At 39.0% G+C, this 26,294-nt stretch overlaps 1 protein-coding gene across 2 annotated transcripts in view; it reads left to right on the top strand.

Annotated features, from left to right (window-relative positions):
* The window catches only part of ADGRG7 (adhesion G protein-coupled receptor G7), a 91,686-nt gene extending 69,558 nt beyond the window's left edge, over window positions 1-22,128 (top strand). For both annotated transcript variants that reach the window (XM_088839522.1, XM_055418169.2), the window contains exons 13-16: window positions 240-336; window positions 12,431-12,586; window positions 15,964-16,120; window positions 21,709-22,128. In XM_088839522.1, coding sequence (XP_088695648.1) covers window positions 240-336; window positions 12,431-12,586; window positions 15,964-16,120; window positions 21,709-21,960 — 662 coding nt within the window. In that variant the 3' untranslated portion in view covers window positions 21,961-22,128. The remainder of the gene's footprint in view (window positions 1-239; window positions 337-12,430; window positions 12,587-15,963; window positions 16,121-21,708) is intronic.
* Window positions 22,129-26,294: the final 4,166 nt, after the last annotated feature.

Consider the following 26,294-nt stretch of genomic DNA (forward strand, 5'->3'; position numbering starts at 1 on the left):
GTTAACAGTTACAAAAAGTTTGGAAATGGTATAGGATTGGTACACATAGCCAACATTGAAAAGGAAAATAAAACACTGAAAAGTGTTGACCTGCATCTGTAGATCACTTAGTACATTGTCTATAGTGGGAAGAACAATATATCCTGAAAAAGGTCAGATGTATAATTCATTCATAGTCTTTTATAATTAATCCCAGGCTTGGGTAAATTATTTATTCTGTGATTCTCTTTATCACATAGGAGTCCCGGCTATAGTGGTAGCTGTGACAGTGGGAATTATTTATTCTCAGAATGGAAATAATTCACAATGGGAGTTAGACTACCGGCAAGAGGAAATGTAAGTTTTTATTTTTTAAATGCCTGTTGTTGTTTTTTTAGTGTAACTGTTCAATGACATCAAGTCCAAAGGTCCTTGTAATATGCATCTCACTTTATAATTGTCATATTATAACTGTGTATTTCAAATTCTCAAAGAGCACATTATGTATTTTTTAAAATTTATTTATTTTAATTGGAGACTAATTACTTTACAATATTGTATTGGTTTTGCCATACATTGACATGAATCCGCCCTGGGTGTACATGTATTCCCTATCTTGAACCCCCCTCCCACTTCCCTCCTCATACCATCCCTCTGGGTCATTCCAGTGCACCAGCCCATTATACAGAGTGAATTAAACCAGAAAGAAAAATACCAATACAGTGTACTAACACATATATATGGAATTTAGAAAGATGGTAATGATAACCCTGTATATGAGACAGCAAAAGAGACACAGATGTATAGAACAGTCTTTTGGACTCTGTGGGAGAGGGCGAGGTGGGATGATTTGGGAGAATGGCATTGAAACATGTATATTATCATATGTGAAACGAATCGCCAATCCAGGTTCGATGCATGATACAGGATGCTCAGGGCTGGTGCACATTATATTTTAAATGTGATGATATGAAAATTTCCTATGATAAATCCATTTACTAAACAAGTAATTACCTTCCTTCTAAATTTATAAATGTGAACTTTTTAATATTAAATTTGTCTTCTTTCATTACCTCTGAAAATCATAGGAAACAAGAAGTGTGATCCTTAGTAACCCCTTATCTTGTTTCTTATCTAAAAAAATGGGAATAATAATAATAGTAATACCTGCTCTGGGGTTACTGTGAGGGATCAAGCTAGTGTGAAAACATTTTATAACTTGATCACTCTCCATGCTTATGAACCAATTCTGTGTTGATATGATTATAATGAGTATTTCATGATGATTTATCATACATACATTCTCTCTGTGACTCCAGTGTGAATAATTAGCTGTCAATAATGGGAGTACCTGCATGTATACATTGCTATATTTAAAACAAATAACCAACAGGGACATATTATATCACACAATGAACTCTGCTCAATGTTATGTGCCAGGCTGGATGAGAGGGGAGTTTGGGGGAGAATGGATATATGTATATGTATGGCTGAGTCCCTTTGCTATTCACCCGAAACTACCACAACATTGTTAATTGGCTATACTCCAATACAACATAAAAAGTTTAAAGTTTGGGGAAAAAAACAATGGGAGTACCTGAATACATGTTATTTGCTTGAGGAAATGGTATTTGTATGAGGAAATTGGGAAGAAAACTCTATGTGTATTTCTGCTGCCAAATGGTAATTTGGTAATGGTAATTTTTAATTTATTTTCCCTTCTTCTTTTATAAATGCAACCATTCTTATTCTTGGATTCTGCTTTAATTCTCAGACCAATTTAGATCAGAACAGAACTCTCGGAAATGTGCAAGTATACACAAGGGAAGGCTGTGGTGTCAGGGTGCTCACCTATTTCTAGGGCTGACCATGACCCAGTGTAAAATACGGAGCTAACTGCCTTGCTTGACTTTAGCAGCCACATGCTCCAGGCACTATTTTTTTCTGTTTAACTGAGATTAAATATATTTTGATGGGTTTTAAAATTTTAATTCTACAATTGAAGATCAATTTCAGTTCAGTTCAGTCCAGTCGCTTAGTCGTGTCTGACTCTTTGCGACCCCATGAATCACAGCACGCCAGGCCTCCCTGTCCATCACCAGCTCCTGGAGTTCACTCAAACTCATGTCCATAGAGTCGGTGATGCCATCCAGCCATCTCATTCTCTGTCATCCCCTTCTCCTCCTGCCCCCAATCCCTCCCAGCATCAGACTCTTTTCCAGTGAGTCAACTCGTAGCATGAGGTGGCCAAAGTATTGGAGTTTCAGCTTTAGCATCAGCCCTTTCAATGAACACCCAGGATTGATCTCCTTTAGAATGGACTGGTTGAATCTTCTTGCAGTCCAAGGGACTCTCAAGAGTCTTCTTCAGCCTTTACCATTGTATTAAGAAGAAATAAGCATGCTTAAGGAAAGAACTAGTTATTACTAGTATTGTTGCCTGAGCTGTTCTTGAATATTATTTTGTTCTCTTAAAAATACTTAGACATTAATGCTAACTGAAGGGAGAAATTGATGATAAATATTTGCAGAAAGTAAAAAACTATATACAATTTTATCCATATACTTCATTTCATTAAGCCTTTAGAGTTTAAGTTACTCTGTGGTAGTGAGTTATATTTACACATTACTTTTCTGGACTCATCCAAGATGAAAGTAAAAAGAAGTACTCCTTACCTGCTCTGGTCCCCTAAATAATGCACTTTTCTCACATGAAAATTCTTGAGGCTATCACACGTATAATATTAAACTCATTGTCTGGGATCTAGTTTATAAGTCCATTAAAAGCAGAAAATTAGTAGGGAAAGAAGCTACAGTGAGGATATTGAAGCTGACAGAGTTAGCTATTAAAACTAATAAAAACTATATAAAAACTGAAAATGTACAGCAATCTAGAACTTCTCCCCAACTAGATATATCTCAAGACCATCCTGTATGAAATGCAGCACACTGCTTAACATTCGTAATTCTGTTACAAATTTGATGCCTGTTTCTGAGGCATCAAAATAATGGCAAATTGTTTTTATCCCATTACCTTTTTATGTACGTCTGCCTGGAGAATCCCAGGGACGGGGGAGCCTGGTGGGCTTCCATCTATGGGGTCACACAGAGTCAGAAACGACTGAAGTGACTTAGCAGCAGCAGTACTTCTATTAGTAAAATGTCTTACATTTGTGTATGGGCTTCCCTCCTCCTGCCCCCAATCCCTCCCAGCATCAGAGTCTTTTCCAGTGAGTCAACTCATCTCATGAGGTGGCCAAAGTATTGGAGTTTCAGCTTTAGCATCAGTCCTTCCAGTGAACACCCAGGACTCATCTCCTTTAGAATGGACTGGTTGGATCTCCTTGCAGTCCAAGGGACTCTCAAGAGTTTTAGGGACACAAATCAGTCCATAGCAAATACAAAATAACAAATACAAGCATACATAAACAAATGAACCTTGCTAAGAGACCTGGCAGGCTGTGATTCATGGGGTCACAAAGAGTCAGACACGACTGAGCGACTGAACTGAACTGAACTGAAGCCCAAAACAGAGGGCAAGTGGCTGAAAAGCACAATCTCATGTTTCAGTACTCCAAAGCATATAAGCTTAACAGTTAGATACATTTTCCAAGATTCCTGTAAGACTCGTTTCATTTTCACAGAAAGAAAAACTAAAAATCAGAAAAGGTACTATGAGATGGAAAGCAGATCTCAATCATTTCCCAGCACATTTGCTTCAACATATAAATATACTTCACATTCTTTTCCAGCCTTAAAACAAACCAAAAAACATTTTTTCAAATATAGATCCCCTTTGGCTAGACAGTATCTTCTTTTCTTCACAGCCTTCACTTTCTCTCCTACTCAAGTCTAAAGCAACTGCAAATTTGCTTATTCTTCTAAAAGGAAATTGAAAGTCTCCTGCACTCAGTGACTGCAGTAGGGTCAGAAACGGATAAAGCAGCTGGTCCAAAACTGACGTCAACTTTCTTATTCAAAATCCAGTACTGCTGAAAGAACACCACAGATGCCCAAGGAGCCGTAAGATGCATAAGTTAGGGCTGTTGGCATAGGCATGAACAGTTAAAGAGTTCAAAGAGTCAAATACTGCTAAAAATTTTTCAGAAAAAAAGTCCTAAAGTCTCAAAGAAAACTAGCAAAAGGAACAATGACAAAGAAATAGAAACAAACTGCAGTAAGCAGGAAAAAAAAAAAAACAACACAGTGAGTTTTTTCCTATCTAGTATGTAGGTACCACATAAGAGTCATAAAAGTGTCACATATATTACATGGCATCAGAAACAGAGGGATTCAATGTCAAAATTAAGAATACACATTTGATACTTTAGGCCATAGGAAGCCAAGGCAAGTTATTAAAAAGCCAAGTGATGTAATAAAAACAGTCCTTAAGAAAGATTAATCTGGCAAGAGTGATGAAATGAAGCCAATCAAAGCACAGTGGAAGATAATGGAGATGGCAAAAGGATACTTCACAAGAATGCAGTGATGTGTCAGTGAAAACAGCGAAAGACAATCACACCTTCTTTATCCACATATACAATGTAATATTACTCAGCTATAAAAAGAACAAAATAATGCCAGTTGCAGCATCATGGATGAACCTAGAGATTCTCATACTGTGTGAAGTCAAACAAATATCATATGATATTGCTTATATGAGGAATCTTAAAAAGAGGCTAGAAATGAACTTATCTACAAAACAAAAATAGAGCTACAGATATAAAAAATAAACCTATGGTTACAGGGTGGGGTTGGGGGATGGGGTAGGGATAAACTGGAAGATTGGGTTTGACACATACACCTTGCTATATAAAGACAACTGGGACTTCCCTGGTGGTCAAGTGGTTAAGAATTTGCCTTGCAACACAGGGGATGCAGGCTCAATTCCCGGTCAGCGAGCACTGTACTCTCGAGCCCACGTGCCACACCTGGAGAGCCTTTGCATTGCAACTGCTCAGCCCGTGCACCACAGCTAGAGAGTCTGTTCATCTGCAACAAGAGATCCCACATGATGCAACAAATATCCCACCTGCCACAATTAAGACCTGATGTAGCCAAATAAATTTATATCTATAAAAGCAGATAACTATTAAGGAGCTACTGTATAGCACAGGGAACTCAACTCAGTACTCTATAATGGCCGATACAGGAAAAGAAGCTAAAGAAGAGTGGATAACAGATTCAGTTTATTATACACCTGAAACTAACACAATACTGCAGAACGATTCTACCCTAACAAAAATTTTTTTTCAAAAGATAGTGGGTTAAGAGTAATATTTCAGAGGGAAAATGATAAAGACTTGGTAACTGAATAGAAAAGCCAAAATACAGTGAATCTCAGGAACATCCCACATATCTGGATTTCTGAATAATTAGGTTACACTCTAGTACTCTGCCAATGGCCTCCCCCCCATTTTTTAAAACCAACTTTGGATAAAAAGCACTGTAAAATATACTACAATTTTTTAAATAAAATTTTGCTTTAACTATAAATCAGGCTAGAAAAGTAAGGCCTGCTGATATTTGTTCACTGCTGCAGAAATAATTTGACGTAAAGATATTTCCTGTCATTAAGATTTTACTCTTGACTCTGTGATGGCTGTATCTTTATCTGTAAAAATAAGGAAAAGAGCATCACATTCACCTATCTTAGCCAGGTTATTGTGAAGATTAAAAAGTATAAGTTTCAGTGCTCTGTAAATAGAAAAGTGAAAGTGAAGTCGCTCAGTCATGTCCAATTCTTTGTGAACCCATGGACTACAGCCTGCCAGGCTTCTCTGTCCATTTGATTTTCCAGGCAAGAGTACTGGAGTGGGTTGCCATTTCCTTCTCCAGGGGATCTTCCCGACCCAAGGATCAAACCCGGGTCTCCCGCATTGCCGGCAGATCCTTTACCCTCTGTGAAGATCAAGAGTAAGATGCAAATATCTCATGGGAGAGGTAATTCACCTCAAATTGCATTAGTATTAATTTCCTACCCTAACTGAGCCACAGGGTTAGACCCACACCCTATAGAAGTCTTCAGTAGAAAGAGGACTGCTATCTTAAATTTATTCACACTGAGCTGTAAAGAACTGAGAGCAGATTCTTTCCTGAGCACAGTATTAGATGTTAGGCAAGACACTGGCAACTGAAAATAAGAGTTGGGAAGAAAGGAGAGGATGAATATCAGCTTCATCTTGGACCTTTAGTCTCCCTTGCCACCCTGTACACATGCATCAAAGTTCACATTTCTTCAGGATATATTTAGAAAGAGGAAGGACTTTTTTGGGTTTTCTTGAGTTATACTCCCAGAAATTGCTTCTCAATATACCATACTCCCTGTCTCCCATCCATGGCTCCCAGTTCTACCAGTCATGTCTGAAACCCAGACCCCAGTTCCCTTGATGTACTGCTACTTCTGCCAGGACCCAACTAAGGGGTGACTGCAGGACAGGACACACTCCTGTTTAATGCTCTATCCCCCAGATCTCTGTCCCACCATATAGGCTGTTTCAGACTTTTCTGAAGGGTTATAGTAACCATTTGGAAATAAAAATGCTTGAGGGAGAATTTTCTGGAAGCTATGCTCTATCTGCTACAGCTATCTTTTCCCATGTTTCATAATAAAATCACCAAGGAGTTAAATGCTTCATCTGGGGTTCATCTATAATGCTCTTCAGACCTCAGGTTCATAGCTGTTCATCAGATTCAACTTTGAGCTTGTGACTCTTGAATCTTAATTCTAGAAATTCCATTCCTACAAGGATTAGTCTCCATGTAGAATCCATCTGTCTTCTCAGCAATCTCAAAATCTGAGTTATTAGATTCAGACTAACTAAAGAGAGGCTCATGAGAAAAAATCTATAATGACTATCTCTCCAAGTAACACAGAAGATGGGGGAGAGGAGGCGGTGCCTCTTCCTCATGCACACCTCTTCACGGCCATGGGCATCCAAGCCTGTTCCCCGTCCAGGGCTCCCAATCTGTGTGAGGTAACTGGGGACCTTATAGACATTTGTATGCCCACACACACACGACAACAGTACAAATAGTAATTCTAAGAAATTGTGTTATCTAAAGTTTAAACAACTCAAGACTCAAAGAGATAAAGATAAATCTTTGTCTTGTTTCGTAACTCGCAAGTCTGTCTTTATCCAATAGAGCTGGATGTTCATTTTCTTTCCCTGTCCTCTACTTCTCTTTTAAACTGTGTTTCTCTAGCCTGCCTGGGTCAGAAATCTGTCCATCTTTTTAATTTAAAACTTTGCTTAGTCATCAAAGAAGTAGCTTGAGATTTTAAAGTATTTCTCAGTAGGATTTTATTAAATTCTTAGCCAAGTGCCCTCCTATTTCTTCTGTGTAGGGGATTGTGAGGTTAGGGATGGTGGGGTAGTTGGTGGGGTGTGGGTTGTTCTTTGGTTACAGATGAAAGGACAGGAAAGCCAAAAACCCTGAAAATAAATTTTGCTCTTTCTCACCATTTTGCTTAAGGCTGGACCGAATCCATCTACTAATGGATTGTAAGCACTCCTTTTCACTTTTAAAATTCATAACAGAGATCTGAATATCATCACAATTTCCTTTTAAGCCATTCTTAGAAATATGATTTCTGACCTAGATGGGTGGGACGGGGAGTGGGAGGGAGGTCCAAGAGGGAAGGGAAAATATAAACATGTAGCTGATTCACTTCATTGTGCAGCAGAAACCAACAAACATTATAAAGCAGCTATACCCCCCAAACGGAGAAGGCAATGGCAAGCCACTCCAGTACTCTTGCCTAGAAAATCCCATGGACAGAGGAGCCTGGTAGGCTGCAGTCCATGTGGTCACTAAGAGTCAGGCACGACTGAGTGACTTCACTTTTTACTTTCACACATTGGAGAAGGAAATGGCAACCCACTCCAGTGTTCTTGCCTGGAGAATCCCAGGGATGGGTGAGCCTAGTGGGGTCGCACAGAGTCAGACATGACTGAAGCGACTTAGCAGCAGCAGCAAAATACCCCCCAAAAAAGAATAAAAAATAATAAACTTACTTCAATAAAAATAAAATGAAAGTAAACCAAAAAACAAATAATTTCTAATAATTTAAATTGTAGCAATGTTCCAGTGCAAAACAACTGAGAAATACTTTAGCATTTATAATAATGGTGTTTTACCTGCAGAAAACATAAATTAATTGATTGCCAAATACGTGCCAGGGCTTCTCACATCACTTCATTAATACCCCATTGTCTTCCTGACACTTTCCCAATACTGGGAGAAGTGGATGGTGCATCTCCTGGTTTTCCCTCCCAGACTTGCTCTTCCCATCCATCATCTTCCCCTGCTCAGTTGGTGGTAACTCCATCTTCCAGGTACTCAAGCCAAAAACTTTGGAGTCGCTTGTAACTCTCCTATATCTCCCATCTAACCTATCAATAAATCCTTTTGCTTTCCTTTTAAACACATCTGGAATCAGACTACTTCTCAGCATCTCCTCTTCTGGGTCTAGGCCACCAGACTGTTGCAGTGACTCCTAGCTGACTTCCTCCTTTTGGATGTGCTCATCTGTTATCCCTGCATCTAAAATAATACTTTAAAAACTAAAGACAGATCATGTCAAATTTCTCTTTGTCGCCAAGAGTACATTCTGTCACCTATAAAGCCCAGATAATTTGCATCTTTTTACTAATCCCATCTACTTCAGATCAGATCAGATCAGATCAGTCGCTCAGTTGTGTCCGACTCTCCGCGACCCCATGAATCACAGCACACTAGGCCTCCCTGTCCATCACCAACTCCCGGACTACACTCAAACTCATGTCCACAGAGTCGGTGATGCCATCCAGCCATCTCATTCTCTGTCGTCACCTTCTCCTCCCACCCCCAACCTTTCCCAACATCAGAGTCTTTTCCAGTGAGTCAACTCATCACATAAGGTGGCCAAAGTATTGCAGTTTCAGCTTTAGCATCAGTCCTTCCAATGAACACCCAGGATTGATCTCCTTTAGAATGGACTGGTTGGATCTCCTTGCAGTCTAAGGGACTCTCAAGAGTCTTCTCCAACACCACAGTTCAAAAGCATCAATTCTTCGGCGATCAGCTTTCTTCACAGTCCAACTCTCACATCCATACATGACCATGGGAAAAACCATTGCCTTGACTAGATGGACCTTTGTTGGCAAAGTAATGTCTCTGCTTTTTAATATACTATCAAGGTTGGTCATAACTTTCCTTCCAAGGAGCAAGCGTCTTTTAATTTCATGGCTGCAATCAGCATCTGCAGTGATTTTGGAGCCCAAAAAAATAAAGTCTGACACTGTTTCCACTGTTTCCCCATTTATTTCCCATGAAGTGATGGGACCAGATGCCATGATCTTTGTTTTCTGAATGTTGAGCTTCAAGCCAACCTTTTCACTCTCCTCTTTCACTTTCATCAAGAGGCTTTTGAGTTCCTCTTCACTTTCTGCCATAAGGGTAGTGTCATCTGCATATCTGAGGTTATTGATATTTCTCCCAACAATCTTGATTCCAGCTTGTGCTTCTTCCAGCCCAGCATTCCTCATGATGTACTCTGCATATAAGTTAAATAAGCAAGGTGACAATATACAGCCTTGACGTACTCCTTTTCCTATTTGGAACCAGTCTGTTGTTCCTTGTACAGTTCTAACTGTTGCTTCCTGACCTGCATACAGGTTTTTCAAGAGGCAGGTCAGGTGGTCTGGGATTCCCATCTCTTTCAGAATGTTCCACAGTTTATTGTGATCGACACAGTCAAAGGCTTTGGCATAGTCAATGAAGCAGAAATAGATATTTTTCTGGAACTCTCTTGCTTTCTCCATGATCCAGCGGATGTTGGCAATTTGATCTCTGGTACCTCTGCCTTTTCTAAAACCTGCTTGAACATCTGGGAGTTCACGTTTTACATACTGCTGAAGCCTGGCTTGGAGAATTTTGAGCATGACTTTACTAGCGTGTGAGATGAGTGCAATTGTGCGGTAGTTTGAGCATTCTTTGGCATTGCCTTTCTTTGGGATTGGAATGAAGACTGACCTCTTCCAGTCCTGTGGCCACTGCTGAGTTTTCCAAATCTGCTGGCATATTGAGTGCAGCACTTTCACAGGATCATCTTTCAAGACTTGAAATAGCTCAACTGGAATTCCATCACCTCCACTAGCTTTGTTTGTAGTGATGCTTTCTAAGGCCCACTTGACTTCACATTCCAAGATGTCTGGCTCTAGGTCAGTGATCACGTTATCGTGACTATCTTGGTCGTGAAGATCTTTTTTGTACAGTTCTTCTGTGTATTCCTGCCACCTCTTCTTAATATCTTCTGCTTCTGTTAGGTCCATACCATTTCTGTCCTTTATCGAGTCCATCTTTGCATGAAATGTTCCCTTGGAATCTCTAATTTTCTTGAAGAGCTCTCTTGTTTTTCCTATTCTGTTGTTTTCCTCTATTTTTTGCATTGATCACTGAGGAAGTCTTTCTTATCTCTCCTTGCTATTCTTTGGAACTCTGCATTCAGATGCTTATATCTTTCCTTTTCTCCTTTGCTTTTCGCCACACTGGCCTCTTAGCTGTTCCTTAAGCTCACTGGAAAAGAGTCTGATGCTGGGAGGGATTGGGGGTAGGAGGAGACGGGGACGACAGAGAATGAGATGGCTGGATGGCATCACCGACTCGATGGACATGAGTTTGAGTGAACTCCGGGAGTTGGTGATGGACAGGGAGGCCTGGTGTGCTGTGGTTCATGGTGTCGCAAAGAGTCAGACACGACTGAGTGACTGAACTGAACTGAACTGAACTGAACTGAAGCTCTCAGCTCAGAGCCTTTGTACTTGCTGTTCCCTTTGCCGAGGATACACTTCCCCTTCATCTACTTCAGATTTTTACTCACAAAATTTTTTCCATTAGGGTTTTCCTGATCGCTCTATTTAAAATGAAACTCTTCCTTCCCAATTCCCCTATGCAACACACACAGATACACGTATACATGGTAGTAACTACCCTCACTACTTGTTTTATTTTTCTCCCCAGCACTTGTTAACATCTGCTATATAGTATATATTTTATTAATGCATTAGTTTTATTTATTTTTCCTGTACCAGAATAACTTCACTAAAGAAAGGAATTTGGGTATTTCATTCACTGTTAATATCTTGGTATCTAGAACAATGTGGCACATAGCATATACTCTATAAATACTTATTAAATGAATGAATTTATTCCTATAACAATGCCAGGAGATGATCACTGAATTTCATAAATTAGGCAAAATATGCCACCAAAACTGCCACCAACAATAACAAAAAGACAAAAACAGATGCAATGAGGGCTTCCCTGGTGACTCAGGGTAAAGAATCTGCCTCCCAATGCAGGAGACATGGGTTCAATCCTTTGTCTGGAAAATCCCACACACTGCAGAGCAACTAAGCCTATGCACCACAACTGTACAGCCTGTGCTCCAGAGCCCGGGAGCAGCAACTGCTCAGCCCATGTGCTGCAACTACTGAAGCCTGAGTGCCTGAAGTACATGCTCTGCAATAGGAGGATCCACCACAATGAGAGGCCAAATATTGCAACTGGAGAGTAGCTAGCCCATGCTCTCTGTAACTAGAGAAAACCCCACACAGCAACCAAGACCCAGCTCTCTGTAACTAGAGAAAACCCCACACAGCAACCAAGACCCAGCTCTCTGTAACTAGAGAAAACCCCACACAGCAACCAAGACCCAAAAAAATATATATATATATAAACAGATGCAGTAAGGTTAAAGAACTAATCAAATAACTTTAATCATTAAACTTTAAAAATGTCTGTTAATGAGACAGTTTAAATAATCTATGGTATAATGAAATCATGGAATAATATGCAGCTGTGAACAATCATGAGGGTAATCTTTATATTCTGATATGGAATAATCTCCAAGATATGTTTTTAAGTAAAGTAAGAAGTATCATATGTTATCATTGGCTTCAGAATCAGGAAAATGTATACTTTTGCCAGTGTATGCATAGCCTAACTCTAGAAGAATACATAAGAAACAGTGAATATCACCAGAGATTAAAAACTAGGTGACCAGGGATAGTTGTAGGAAGGGTCTTGTCTCTCTATGATAATTTATACCTTTAAAATTTTGAGCCATCTGAGTGTGTTACATATTCAAATATAAAATAATAATTTACCTAACATCAAACACCTTGTAAGTGACAGAGAGGGACGTTTAAATTTAGGACTGCCTGACTCAGAAGTCTACTTTCTTTCCACTAGACCATACAGTCTCACAGAGCAATTTGGCAGAATCAATGCATTTCATTTTTCTAGTCAGTTGAATTCTTGAAAATCAACTCCAATATATATAAGGCAAAGGGATACTGACTTTAAGCAGGTCTTTCAGTTGAGTGAATGTCAGTAGTGTGAACAGCATAGAGAAGAGTTTGTATACCTTTCTTAGTTTGCTGAAATCATTTATTTTCTCTCCACAGCTGCTGGCTGGCAACTCAAGGAAGCAGTGGTTTGATAGCAAGTCCATTGTTGTGGTCATTTATTGTACCTGTGACCCTTATCCTCATCAGCAACATTGTTATATTTATCATCATTGTAGTCAAAGTACTGTGGAAGAATAATCAGAATCTGACAAGGTAAGATTCCCAGTGAATGAGACGTTGTCAGGCATGGTTCATATAGTACATAATATAGCACAGTAATACATTCACTGCTCCTGGAAGAGTTTTCGGACTCCAGGAAAATGCAAGAATATGCAGGACAGATTTTTTTCTTACACTTTATCTCAGAAAGTGGATCATCTCCTCTTCCAACATCGATACTATAATGTGAGTCTACAGCATTACTTAAGTTACTTTTGTGCTATATAAACCTAACAAAACTAAACTCAAAGGCAGCAAGGAAAAAATTTTATCTCCCAGTCCCAAATATTCATGGAATCAGATTTGAATAATTAAAAATATGAGAGGGTTGTAAGGAGATGCCAGTGACTGTATTTTCATTTCATAGACTAATAACTGTAGGTTATATTTTACATGTATTGCCTGAATCACATAATGACTTTAAATTTTTGAAAATTAGTTGCAAACATAAAAATTGAGAGATTTCACTTAAAAATTATATTTTCTCTTGAAAATAATTGGAACATCTGGCAAGATTGGGCCCACATTCCCTGCAGATAGGGTGTGCGGTCTCTGGTTTATTACTTCCTGTGAACTAATTATTCCTCTCTGTAACCTATATGACCTCAATAAGCATTTTCATTGTCATCACTGACATACAGAAAGAGCTTTGATCGGAGAGACAAAGAACTGAAACTATTAAACACATATAGTCCTCCCAGTTCCGTATCCTACAGCATGAACTGGTTAGAACACAGTGCTAATGAAGCTATGAATTCAGGCTTAATTCTATAAGATTGCTTAATCCAAGTAGACTTACTGTAAATATATCTGTGAACTTTGTTGGTCACTAAATAGATCTATTTTGTATGAACAGATGGGTGAAAAACAATCATAATTAGTATGAATGTAATCTTAAATGTGTACTTTACCAGTCAGGAGTAATTATCATATTTCCTATATGGATGATAGCCTATATTGAGGGGAACTGTGGGGGAAAGACTAGCATTTATACTCATTCAAACCTGTTTTTTAGCAGTGAAGAAAAGTTTGGTAAAGTCTTGTTAGCCTAATTGTGAATTCTTGAATTTCCTTTATACAGAGAAGTATCATTTAGGCCATATCCATCAAACAAATTCATTTCAAAATTTTGACTGGTTCTTAAATTGACTTACTACAATGAAGAGTGGGTTGCAATTTAATTTTTAGCAAACTAAGAGGGTAACAGGTAGGAAGGCCAGGGGTCTCCAAATGGAGGAAATAGGCTGCAAGTGTCAGACATTTTTCTCTCTCTTAAGTGGCAGGAGGAAACAAACTAGTGATATTTTTTTCTTCTCTATACAAATTTAAAAGGAGGTTTCTCTTAAAATACCGTGTTGCCATAATGACACCTGGTTTCACCTGAAGTTAACTATTCTCAAACCTTGAGTTAACCAATGCATTTTTCTTATGGAAATGTTTGTCTTAAGCTATGATTATGTACTATGAATTTAGCCCAAACTCTTGTCTTCAAGTCGGTTCCGCCTAATGGCATAGAACCTACTTGACAAACCAGTGTGTTATACTCAGACATTGTTCCCCTAATCTATGTGAATGAAACTATTTGTATGGTAATCTGCCCTTCTATAATATTCAAGTCAATCGTTTTACGGCCCACATGAGTTTGGGTGAACTCTGGGAGTTGGTGATGGACAGGGAGGCCTGGCGTGCTGTGATTCTTGGGGTCGCAGAGACTCGGACACGACTGAGTGACTGAACTGAACTGAACTGATGAATCCTCTGGTGCCAAGATTATCCCAAAATGCATCTTATGGATGAGGGACCTGGTGCCATTCTGAGTTTTAAGACATGCCTTTCTTTCATTAGGGCTTCCCTGGTGGCTCAGACAGTAAAGCGTCTGTCTGCAATGCAGGAGACCCAGGTTCGATCCCTGGGTTGGGAAGATCCCCTGGAGAAGGAAATGGCAGCCCACTCCAGTATTCTTGCCTGGAAAATCCCGTGGACGGTGGAGCCTGGTAGGCCACAGTCCATGGGGTCGCAAAGAGTCGGACACGACTGAGCAACTTCACTTTCACTTTCTTTCATTAACAGACTGCTAGTGACTCACTGGAAAAGACTCTGATGCTAGGAGGGATTGGGGGGTGGGAGGAGACGGGGACGACAGAGAATGAGATGGCTGGATGGCATCACCGACTCTGTGGACATGAGTTTGAGTGAACTCCGGGAGTTGGTGATGGACAGGGAGGCCTGGTGTGCTGTGATTCATGGGGTCGCAAAGGGTCAGACACGACTGAGTGACTGAACTGAACTGAACTGAGTGACTATATAACATCCAGCTGAGGACTAGCAGGAGGGTACTCTTTCTGCCCCCTTCTGATGCCTATGTCAGAAGCTTTCTGTATCTCCTTTATACTTTAAGAAAACTTTACTACACAAAAGCTCTGAGTAATCAAGCCTTGTCTCTGGCCCCGGATTGAATTCTTCTCCTCCGGAGGCCAAGAATCCAGTTGTCTTTTTGTTCAGCAGCAACCTTTCAAAATTATCTTCTATGTATCGGTTACGTTTTGCTATATAACAAATTACCCCCAAATTTAACAGCTTAGAATGACAAATATTTATTATTTGTCATACGTTTGAGTGTTGGTCAGGTGGTTGTTTTGGTCTTGTCCAGTTTGAATGCTGGTGGATAATCTAGGATAAGTCACTTTCATGCTGATGTTGGTAGTTGATTGGTATTGAGTGGGAACTACTTAGTTAGGGAAGCTTATCTCTGCTCCATTTGGTCTCACTGTCCATTAAACCAGACCAGGTTTCTTAACATAGTACGCCCAGGGTTTCAAAGAGCAATAAGAAAAGGCATGCTCTGATGAACAGAATGCTTTCAACCCTCTGTTTGCGGAACAAATGCTGATGTCCCACTGATCAAAGTAAGTCATAAGGCCCAGCTCAGATACCAGGAATATAGACAGCCTGACAGGAAAGTCTGCACTTTAAAGGCTTATCAGCGTATAGCATGCAAAGGTCCCAGATCCCCGAAAAAGGAATTACTGATCCAGTAGTGATAATCACTAAAATCAAATTTCATTCCAAGGAAAAGTTGATTCTTTGTGAAATTTGCCTGTATTTAAGGACGTGTTTATGCTTGAGCTTTTAAACAGATATCACTGTTTTGTCTTCTTTCCTTCCTTCCTTTTTTTCTCTCTCTTTCTTTCTTTTCATATACATATATTTTATCCAGGGTGACACAGGTTTTTCTACCTGAAGCATAATGTTTAATGAACAGTGTATATGTGGAGCTGAACATGTATTTTCAATAAGAGGTTAACAATGATATTAAAAAAATAAGAACCTGAATTGAACCCTATTTCCTTGCTTGCTTTTTTTTTATTTAGCACAAAGAAGGTTTCATCCCTAAAGAAGATTCTTAGCACATTATCTGTTGCAGTCGTCTTTGGAGTTACCTGGATTCTGGCATACTTAATGCTAACTGATAATAATGACATCAGGGTCATCTTCAGCTACATATTCTGCCTTTTCAACACAACTCAGGTATGGTATGGATTAGTCTGAAGGTAGCAGACCTTGCAGTGGTAGAGATGATAACATTTTTTATCTTAAAACTCTCTGAAGGTCACTGCTTAGTTAACTTTAGGTGGCTCTATTTTTAATACACTTTGAGGAAAGGGGAATAAAAATGTTTTTGTGACTTATCTATTACATCCTTTCCTGAGCTGGAGTTCATGGAATATAACTGCAGTAGAGTTGGACCGTGTTAGTCCTCCAAGCAGAAGAGGTTCTGTCAAGCCGCTAGCCTGGCGAGCACCTCCTTCCCTTCTCTTCCATACAGCAGGTCCAGGGAGACTCACCGTGGTTTGTAGGGTCAGTGTTGCACTGGTTTCTGGAGCCTGGACCCCTGTGGGGTTGGCTGAATTTTTTCTTTCTCTCTTTTTTGAAATTTTATGATTATTTAACTTTTTAAAAACTTTATTGAAAAATAATTGGAAATAATTGCTTTGATAGGAACAGAACCTCATGAAGTTGTTTTTGTGACATATGTAGGATGTCACGCGTAGGACTGAAGATGCTTTTATTCTTGAGTCTTATCTCAAGAATATATTTAAAATAATAAATCTTTAAAAAATGTCACTCATACTTGTTTAAATATCTGAATGGGAAATTTCTATTCTTTCCTTCTTTGGAAACCATTCTGTTAACATTTTGGGAGTATCCACTGTGAGAAGCTCAACATTTAGATTAAGAATTATGGTCACCTTCTGATTTTCATCATGAAAAAATAGTCATGTAGATGAATCCAAATGGTAACTGAAAATAAAAAATTTTGTTTGACTTCAGAACATTTTTGTTTTTATTCATTCATATCTGTGTATTATATATTATTGTTGTTTAGCTCCTAAGTTGTTTCTACTCTTTTGCTACCCTATGGACTGTCGCCTGCCAGGTTACTCTGTCCATGGTATTTCCCAGTCAAGAATACTGGAACTGGAGCGGGTTGCTGTTTCCTTCTCCAGGGGATCTTCCTACCCCAGCAATCGAATCTGCATCTCCTGCATTAGCGGGTTCAGTCTTTACCGTTGAGCCACCAGGAAGCCCATGTATTATATAGGAGGAATGTCAAAAGTTTAAAATAAAACAAGGAGGCATTATTGAAAGACTTACCTTAAGATCAGGAATTTCTCTCTGTGCTTCTTATTCTGTGCTTCTTCCTAGAGTGAACATTACCTTTTGCTCTGATGAAATATATTACAAGGGCTTTTCCATCAGTACATGGAGTTTCATCTTTTCTGAGCTGGCAGAGTGAATTTATACTTCAGTATAGTTAAAATACTCTTCTTTTTAGGTTGTTTCCATATCTTGGCTATTGTAAATGTTGTTAATGAACATTCGGGTGCATGTATCTTTTTGAATTATTGTTTTCGTTTTCTTTGGCTAGGTGCTCAGGAGTGAAACCACTTGATCATATGGTAGTTCTATATTTAGTTTTCTTGAGGAACTCCCATACTGTGTACCACAGTGGCTGCATCAGCTTACATTACTGCCAATGCCTTTTGCCAGTCCTTCTATATTGGAAAGTCATGTTATTTTGATTTTTTAATTTTAATGAATTTCTCATTAATGATAGTATGTTTTTGGAGTAATTGTTTAATAGATAGTTAGTAAATACTAATGAGGACTTTTCTAGCTGATATTTTTACTTTAGGTACCATGGCACATGGATTCCAGATTCAGTTCAGTTCAGTTCAGTTCAGTTCAGTCGCTCAGTCATGTCCGACTCTCCGTGACCCCATGAACTACAGCACGCCAGGCTTCCCTGTCCATCACCAACTCCCGGAGTACACTCAAACTCATGTCCACAGAGTCAGTGATGCCATCCAGCCATCTCATTCTCCGTCGTCCCCTTCTCCTCCCGCCCCCAACCTTTCCCAGCATCAGATTAGCTTGGCATTTAATTCTTGGCAATAATCTTTTTTTTTTTTCCATTGAAATTGCATAGACTTTATGGAGGTTTTATGTTGTGGAAAAAAAGCTGAGACAGGTCAGAATTTTTTTGTTTTTCTCAGTCTTATATCACCCCTTAGAATATTTTTTGAAATAATTTTGAACTCATAAGAAGTTATAAAAATAGTACAGAGAGTTCCTGTGTAGCCTTCACCCAGCTTTCCAGTGATAGCATCTTATATGACTATAATATATATAATAAAACCCAGCAAAGTGACATTGATACAATCCACATAGATTATTTACTTATAAGCTTCAAGTGTGGGGAGCTGTGTGCAGTGTGGGGAGCTGCTTGGCTGTCCGAATTGCTGCCACCAACGTTTAATGTTTGTAGGACCTCACCCTCTATCCCAGGCAGCCCTCTCAGGCATTTTTTGAGAATAATTCCATTAAACAATAGATGTTTCAAAAGGAAGGGGATATATGTATACCTATGGCTGATTCATGTTGAGGTTTGACAGAAAACAACAAAATTCTCTAAAGTAATTATCCTTCAAAAAAACAAAACAGTAGGTGTGTGCTTGCCACCAAATTTGAATGGCTATAAGGCAGACCTTTACTGGTTGCAACACCCGAAGGAAACTCCTCAGAAGGACAATAACTAGTGTAAGCTTAGTCTGGGATTGCCAGTCAAATCATGGAATTGTCACCTAAAGTGACCGGTAATTTAGAAAAGTATCTAAAAGAAGGTCTAGGCAAGGATATTTTCTCCTCCATGCACAGGAGAGACGTATTACAAAATAGAGACTCATTACAAAATGTTAATACTTTATGGTAAAATTGAAGGTGGTCATTTGTCAAGAGCATTGAACTAAAAGGAGATTTAAGCCATCTTCCAGCTTTATGATTAATGATTCATATGATTTTAGGAAAGCCACACAACTTTTCTGAGTGAGACATGTAAAATATACAATGAAGTGGGGCTGTTAACATTAACACGGTATTTTACAAAGTGGGCCTGAATATTGCCTACATAAGAATTTACATGATGTGTTAGAATGCTGATTCCTGAGCCTCGCCCCTTACCTCCTCAGTCAGAACCTGTGAGGTAAGACCCAGAAATCTTCCTGCTAAACAAGGGCCCCAAGTGAATGTTATGGATACTAAGGAGTAGGAACAACTAGCTTAGTTCACCTGGAGGGCTCCTTCTAGGTTTAGAATAATCTATAATTCTAATAAATATTTTACTGAGTGTTACAAGTATTACTTAAAAGGTACAATTTGATCTTTGTGCTAGTGAGAATTAGTTTGACCCATACATTTTGTCTTTTCAGATAGCATCTTTGGGATTTTAGGAAGCACAGAATCCTGCAGGATGGTGGCTTTATGAATTCTTCATGGTCTAGGTCTTTTCCTAATTATTGTACAACTGGAAATTCTGTCCAGCCTTACCTTTACCTTAGAGTTTGAATTCTGGAAAATCCAGGTGAAATCATGTACTGCACAAAAATGATGCTTTTCCAGGGGCCAGATCTTCATATCTCCAAAGCAAATTTCTCTCCCTTGAATAATCAGGATGACCAGTGGCCACTTTTGTCCCCCAGAAACCCATGTCCCATTGAAAACATCCTTGTGTCATTAAGGCCTTCTTCAGGGGAGTAGATACCACCCATTGGGTAACAATCAAGTTAATCTTCCTGCCTTTGGCCAGAGATCTAGTGTATCCCTTGCCAATATATATTGATCCTATTAGTCAAACTCTCAGAGTTATCTAACCATAGCACCAGAAGTCTGCTGTAATGGTATTCATATGATATGATTCTAGAAATAATCTTTTTAAGTCTTGGGGCCTAGTAGATATCAATCTGAGAGACATCCATGGATTTTTTAAAATAGCTTTTATATTTTGAAATAGTCTTACACAAGAAATTGCAAAGACAGTACAGAGTTCCCCTATACTCTTTGCCCAGCTTTTCCCAATGATAATGTCTTGTATAACATTGTTAAAATCAAGAAATGAACATTGGTACAATACTCTCAACTCAGCTATAGATGTTATTTATTTTTCCACAAAGGATATTAATGAGGAATTATCAGGGGACTTTTAGATGCTATAATGTACTTTATATGACCTATATATTACAAGCAAGAGGCAGAGTAGTATATCAGATACTGGAGTTTTTGAGCTAAACATACAGTTTAGTTCCAGACTCTACTGATTACTGGTTGTGTTAATTTTAAGCAAGTTACTTAATTTATCTAAACTGTAGTTTCCTTATCTGTAACATAGGGTAATAAACCTTATTTTATAGGGTTGATATTAGGACTAGATGAGAAGGATTAAATGATGAATATTGAATGAAAAGCACGTGTCTGATTTTAATAAGAATGCAAAAAGTGGTTCTATACATTTTGAAAATGTATAGGAAATAGTGTTCGGTCTTCTGTGGTTTAATTCCTCATGCATATCTGGTCTTCTTATGTAAAGTACAGAAAAGCAGTGAATAGAAGTGGCTTAAATTTTTTTTTGTCCTTAAATGTACCAAATTTCTAGTTATTTTACCAAAACTCCAAGAAATGTAGAATCACAGAATACTAGAACTGTAAGAAGAATTAGGGAACCCATGGTCAATCTACCCATGTTAGGAAACTGAAGATCACAGACATTAAAAAAAGAACAAAGTTACTGTGGTATACTAAAATTAATATTTGCTCTTTGTCTTCAGTTCCTGGCACACAGGTCCTTTAATCTTTGGACTCCCTGAGTGATGAGTGTTTTCTGCATGCTAATAAGATGACCGGTGGCTGAGGTCCCCAGATAGCTTCAGGATAGAAGCTGGTCACCAGAAAGACCAAGACCTGATTAGAAGTTTGGCACTTCCAGCCCACTGCCCAACCTCCAGGGATGGGAGAAGGGTTGGATATTGAGTCATTCACCAACAGCTAATGATTTAATTGTCACATCTGTGTAATGAAACCTTTATCAAAACCCCTAGAGGAAGGGGTTTGGAGAGCCTGCAAGTTGGTGAATAGATTGAAGTGCTGGGAGGGTGACACATTGAGAGGGACCATGGAAGCTCCATGCTCTTGCCCTGTAATCTCTTCCGACTGGTTGGTTGTTCCTGACTTGTACCCTTTATAATAAACAGGTAATAGTAAGTAAAGCTCTGTCGTGAGTGAGTTCTGTGAGTCCTTCTAGCAAATTATCGAACCTGAAGTGGGGAGGCAGTACTCAAGTTGAACAGAAGAGTGGATCGCCTGGGGACCTAATACCCATAACTGGCACCATTATGAGGCAGTCCTGTGAAACTGAGCCCTTTGCCTGTAGGGTCTGACAGGGACTCCGAGTAGTTAGTGTCAGAATTGAATTGTAGGACACCCAGTTAGTGTCAGAATTGGTTGGTGTCAGGAGGAAAACAAGCCTGTCCTTTGCACAGCCAACATGTGGCAAAAGGGGACCCGAATTCAGGTCTCTTAAGTCTACTACTTACATACAGCTCTTCAAATATGCGAAGAACATTGCCTCAACCTTCATAGAAAAAAGTATGTAGCAGTTGCAGACTGGTAAACTCAGGTTCTTGGCCACAAAGATGGGTGGGGTGGCAGGGTGAAATACAATTTCTTCCCTGATTCTGTGTTTCAATACTTGTCTAATATTAAACTTTTATTCCGTCTGCCAGGGATTGCAAATTTTTATCCTCTACACTGTGAGAACAAAAATCTTCCAGAGCAAAGCTTCCGAAGTGTTGAAGTCATTGTCGTCCACCGCTGGGAGAGTGAAGGTGCTGCCGTCAAAGCCACTGAGGCTGCGTGTGAGGATGTATAACATGATCAGGTCACTTCCAGCCCTAAATGAACGTTTTAGGCTGCTGGAGCCATCTACACTTACCGAGGAGATGTCTGAGAGTGAGCAAGTAAACCCAAGCATCTAGACTGTAAAACTGTTACCTTTTGTGGCCCTCTTTATTCAGCTCACTTTTTCTATTTCCTTCCTTTATTATCCAGTCTTCTCATAAAATCTCCCTCAGTATATTTTGCTTAAAGTTAAGACTTAGATAACACTTGTTGTTTATTATCATCAGGAATGGTGGATTTGGTAGTTTTTCTATTATTCAATAGAGTCTTACGCCAATGAAGTGAAGAATTCCACTTAGCTTTTAAGATAATTCGACTATCATTGCTCCCTACATCATAAAGTCTGTGTGACAAAGTTTGATAAAAATATAGAACCTAAAACAAATTCTTTTACAATTTACCAAAAAGGACATGAAGAGAAAAATTTACCCCCCCAGAACAAAATAATTTCTGGTGAACACTACAAGAGCTTGTATGTACCATACTTCTGATCTGTGAATATTTTAAATTTGTATGTGCTTATATTTTTATTTCTAGTCAAGAACTTTGCACTTATTTAACCTCTGGAAAGGGTTGGTTTTTATTTTTTCCTGTTAAAAAGCATATTTTATGCCCAGAGGAATTGACTCCATGAGAATTGGGAAGTGAGACATAGAAAAATGAGCTGGTTGCTAAAGTCTCTGAATATTTCCTTCCAGTTCTTGATACATCTACCCTTTTATTGATGAAATGACAGTGAGACTCAAAAAATGAAAAGTTAGTCACTGTCACCCCTTATGACTTCTAAAAGATCCAGCTGCTCATGTGGTTTCAAACACTTGAATTACGAATGGCTTCCTAAATAAAAAATGACCTCCACTGGGTTGGAGAGCACTTTCACCGGACTTCGGAGATAGAGTCTTTGAAATGCTGTGTTCTGTTTTGTCATAAACAAGGCACCTGCTGTGAGTGCACTGAGCTAGTTCAGTTCAGTTCAGTTCAGTCACTCAGTCGTGTCCGACTCTCCGCGACCCCATGAATCACAGCACACCAGGCCTCCCTGTCTATCACCAACTCCCGGAGTTCACTCAAACTCATGTCCATTGAGTCGGTGATGCCATCCAGCCATCTCATTCTCTGTCATCCCCTTCTCCTCCTGCCCCCAGTCCCTCCCAGCATCAGAGTCTTTTCCAGTGAGTCAACTCATCTCATGAGGTGGCCAAAGTACTGGAGTTTCAGCTTTAGCATCAGTCCTTCCAATGAACACCCAGGATTGATCTCCTTTAGAATGGACTGGTTGGATCTTCTTGCAGTCCAAGGGACTCTCAAGAGTCTTCTCCAACACCACAGTTCAAAAGCATCAATTCTTCGGCGATCAGCTTTCTTCACAGTCCAACTCTCACATCCATACATGACCACGGGAAAAACCATAGCCTTGACTAGAGCTAAGCAACTAACATGTCAAGGAAGCTGTGGCATACCATTCTCACCATGCCTCAAAGAACATGTGTTTTTTATAGACGTGTTTGTAAATGACTGTCGGATTTCTAGGTGAGCCAAAAGCCTACTCTATCTGTAGTATAATTGAGACCTTACAGGATAATGGAAAATATAAAAGGAAGAGAATAAGTAAAGCAATTCTCTGAGGTCAGTGTTTTTAGTGGTGTTATAGTGACATCCCTAGATAGGGGCTGGACTTTGTGAAAATTGCAAGATGTGGTTGACCTACTCGATGTCCTGGAGTTCATGTTCAGATGAAAATAAACCGTAAGTGGAGGCCACTTTAAATGTGGAAAAAAATCACCAAAGAGCGACATTTAGCCTGAGGGTGAAACATGTGTTCCCTTGGTGGTTTTAGTTTTCTTTGTACTGTTTCCAGCATTTTGGGAGGTACAGCAAACCAAAATTCCATATACCATTCCTGGAAAGGCTCTACCATAAATGTGAAAGAACCACGTACTGTGAATGTTGTGGAGGCTGTCAGGCAAGCATTGATGTTCCCCTACCTTCCCTGAAATTCTACCTCTTAGAAATAATTCTATTGATTTAAGCCTTTACCTCATGCACTGGTTGGGAATCTTTTTTTAGTTTAGTGATCCAACTTGAGGGGAATAACCATCCTGACTTTGGGGTTTCCTTTCCTGGATCTTAACAATTCAGAGATTACTGTTCGTCAGTCTGAATTGTTTGTTCTTTTTTTTTTTTTTTTAGGTAATTAATTTATTTTTTATTGGAGGCAAATTAATTTACAATATTATATTGGTTGGTTTTGCCATACATTGATATGAATTTGCCCCAGGTTTACATAAGTTTGAATTGTTTGTTCTTGTACCCTTTCCATTTTGAAGTTCATGTTACCTCCCCCCAACCCCCGTTACCAACAAAAAGAGATCATTCACAAGCCCACTGTCCTTGCCGCCTTCAGAAAAGCTTGGCATTCTTGGCCAATGCTTGGAAAACCTGGGCCGGAAGTGCTGACTGTATCATGCCAGCCGGTCAACCACTGGAGCTCTCTAACCCTGTGGGATCCCCTTACTGTGACCCTGGGATCTTCAGGACCTGGCTCCTCAGATGAGGGCCAAGTAGAGCCACCAGGATTGGTTCCATCCCCAGGGGCCTGGGGAGGGGTGGGAAACAGGGCTGGAGGGGGAGGGGCCAGTTACTAAAAGAGGAAGAAGCTTCCTGTGTACATTTTAAAAAACCTTGTGCTAACCATATTATGGCAATTTTAGAAGATCTTTATAAAATATCTTTTTCAAAAAAGCAAAATCAGTAATTCCCTGACCTATCAATAATGTCTGTTTTTTTTTTTTAATGTTCCCTTCTACTCTTTGTGTGAATACATAAGAATTTAAACAGCTGTAATTATAGCAAATGAAATTTATTCTGATTTTTAGTTACAGTTCCCCACTTCTTATAATAACTGCATAATATAGCATAAGTTACCAAGTTGTTCTGTTATTGAATGTCTGTGTGCTACATTGTTTCAGTCATGTCTGACTCTTTGGACCACTAGGCTCCTCTGTCCTTGGGATTCTCCAGGCAAGAATACTGGAGTGGGTTGCCATTTCCTCCTCCAGGGGATCTTCCCAACCCAGGGATCGAACCCGCTTATATCTCCTGAGTTGGCAGGCAGGTTCTTTGACACTAGCGCCACGAAATCTAGATCATTTCAATTTTTAATATTATAGTGACATATGATTAATAAACTGGTATACATATGTTTTCCTTTCTTTTAAATTACTTCCTGAAGATAAATTCTCACAATGATGATAAACATGTCAAAGGGATGAACATTTAAGTTCCTTGTATAAACTATTGTCTTGACAAAAATGTGACCAACATTATGGAGTACCATAAACAGTTTTTTTGTGTACTGTTTACTTTGGCGGTGTTTTATTTTTAAAATTATTCATATGTGTATATAGTCCATTTATCAATTGAACTTATTTTTTCTCATAAATTTGTATGAATTCTATTATGGCTATTAGTCCTTTAACTATTACATTTAGTGACATTATTTTCCCCCAGTTTGTTTCCTCTCTTTATAATAAAATGCCCACTCTGCATTTGATTCAAAATACCCAAAAGATTTATGGGAGCATTTAGCATTTCTTGAGTTTCAATGTCTTCATGCAGGCAGAATATTTTGTATTAAGGAATAGGTTAGGGATTATGTAAAAATGTCTAAAATGAATAACAGGGGTATAAATATGCCAACCACGGCCAAAGGAATCATGTATTACAGACACAGGCCATCTCTCACCCTTCATTATATCGTGTAACAGTTGGGTGGAGTTCCATGACAAAGTTATTTTTTCCTCTCCAACATGCTTTCTTTTTGCATCTGTCCACCCTTTCTTAAAATAAAACACTAACTCTTGGAGAAGATTAGCAACTATTTGTTAACACACACAAAAGATTCAAATGTTACACATGCATCATCTGTATTACTTCACTTACATTAAAATGTGTATTTGAAAAAAAATATAAAAACTGCTGAAAAATAGAGTAAGAAAATCAGGAGGAAGAGAAAATAATCATAGAAGCAATAAGTAAGAAGAGAAGGATAAGATCAGTATTCAAGGAACATGTCCGGTGAGCTTATATTTTTGCTATAAAAAGTGCAGGAGAACTGAGTTCAATCCCTGGGTCGGGAAGATCCCTGGAGAAGTGAATGGCTATCCACGCCAGTATTCTTGCCTGCAGAATTCCATGGACAGAGGAGCCTGGAGGGCTACAGTCCATGGCGTTGCAGAGTCAGACATGACAGAAACAACTTAGCACTCATGCATACCATGCAAAAGTTATACAGTACAAAGACAGTGCACCATAGGAATCTTCAATCTCTCAAGTAGGTCACTGAAGACTATTTTTGTTTGGTTTTTAAAAAATATAGAAGTGGTTTTCCTTAATTTTGGTTATTGGAGTT

The sequence above is a fragment of the Moschus berezovskii genome, chromosome 1, assembly GCF_049115385.1.
Source record: "Moschus berezovskii isolate FMDL1 chromosome 1, NW_MosBer_1.0, whole genome shotgun sequence".
NCBI classification, from domain to species: domain Eukaryota; kingdom Metazoa; phylum Chordata; class Mammalia; order Artiodactyla; family Moschidae; genus Moschus; species Moschus berezovskii.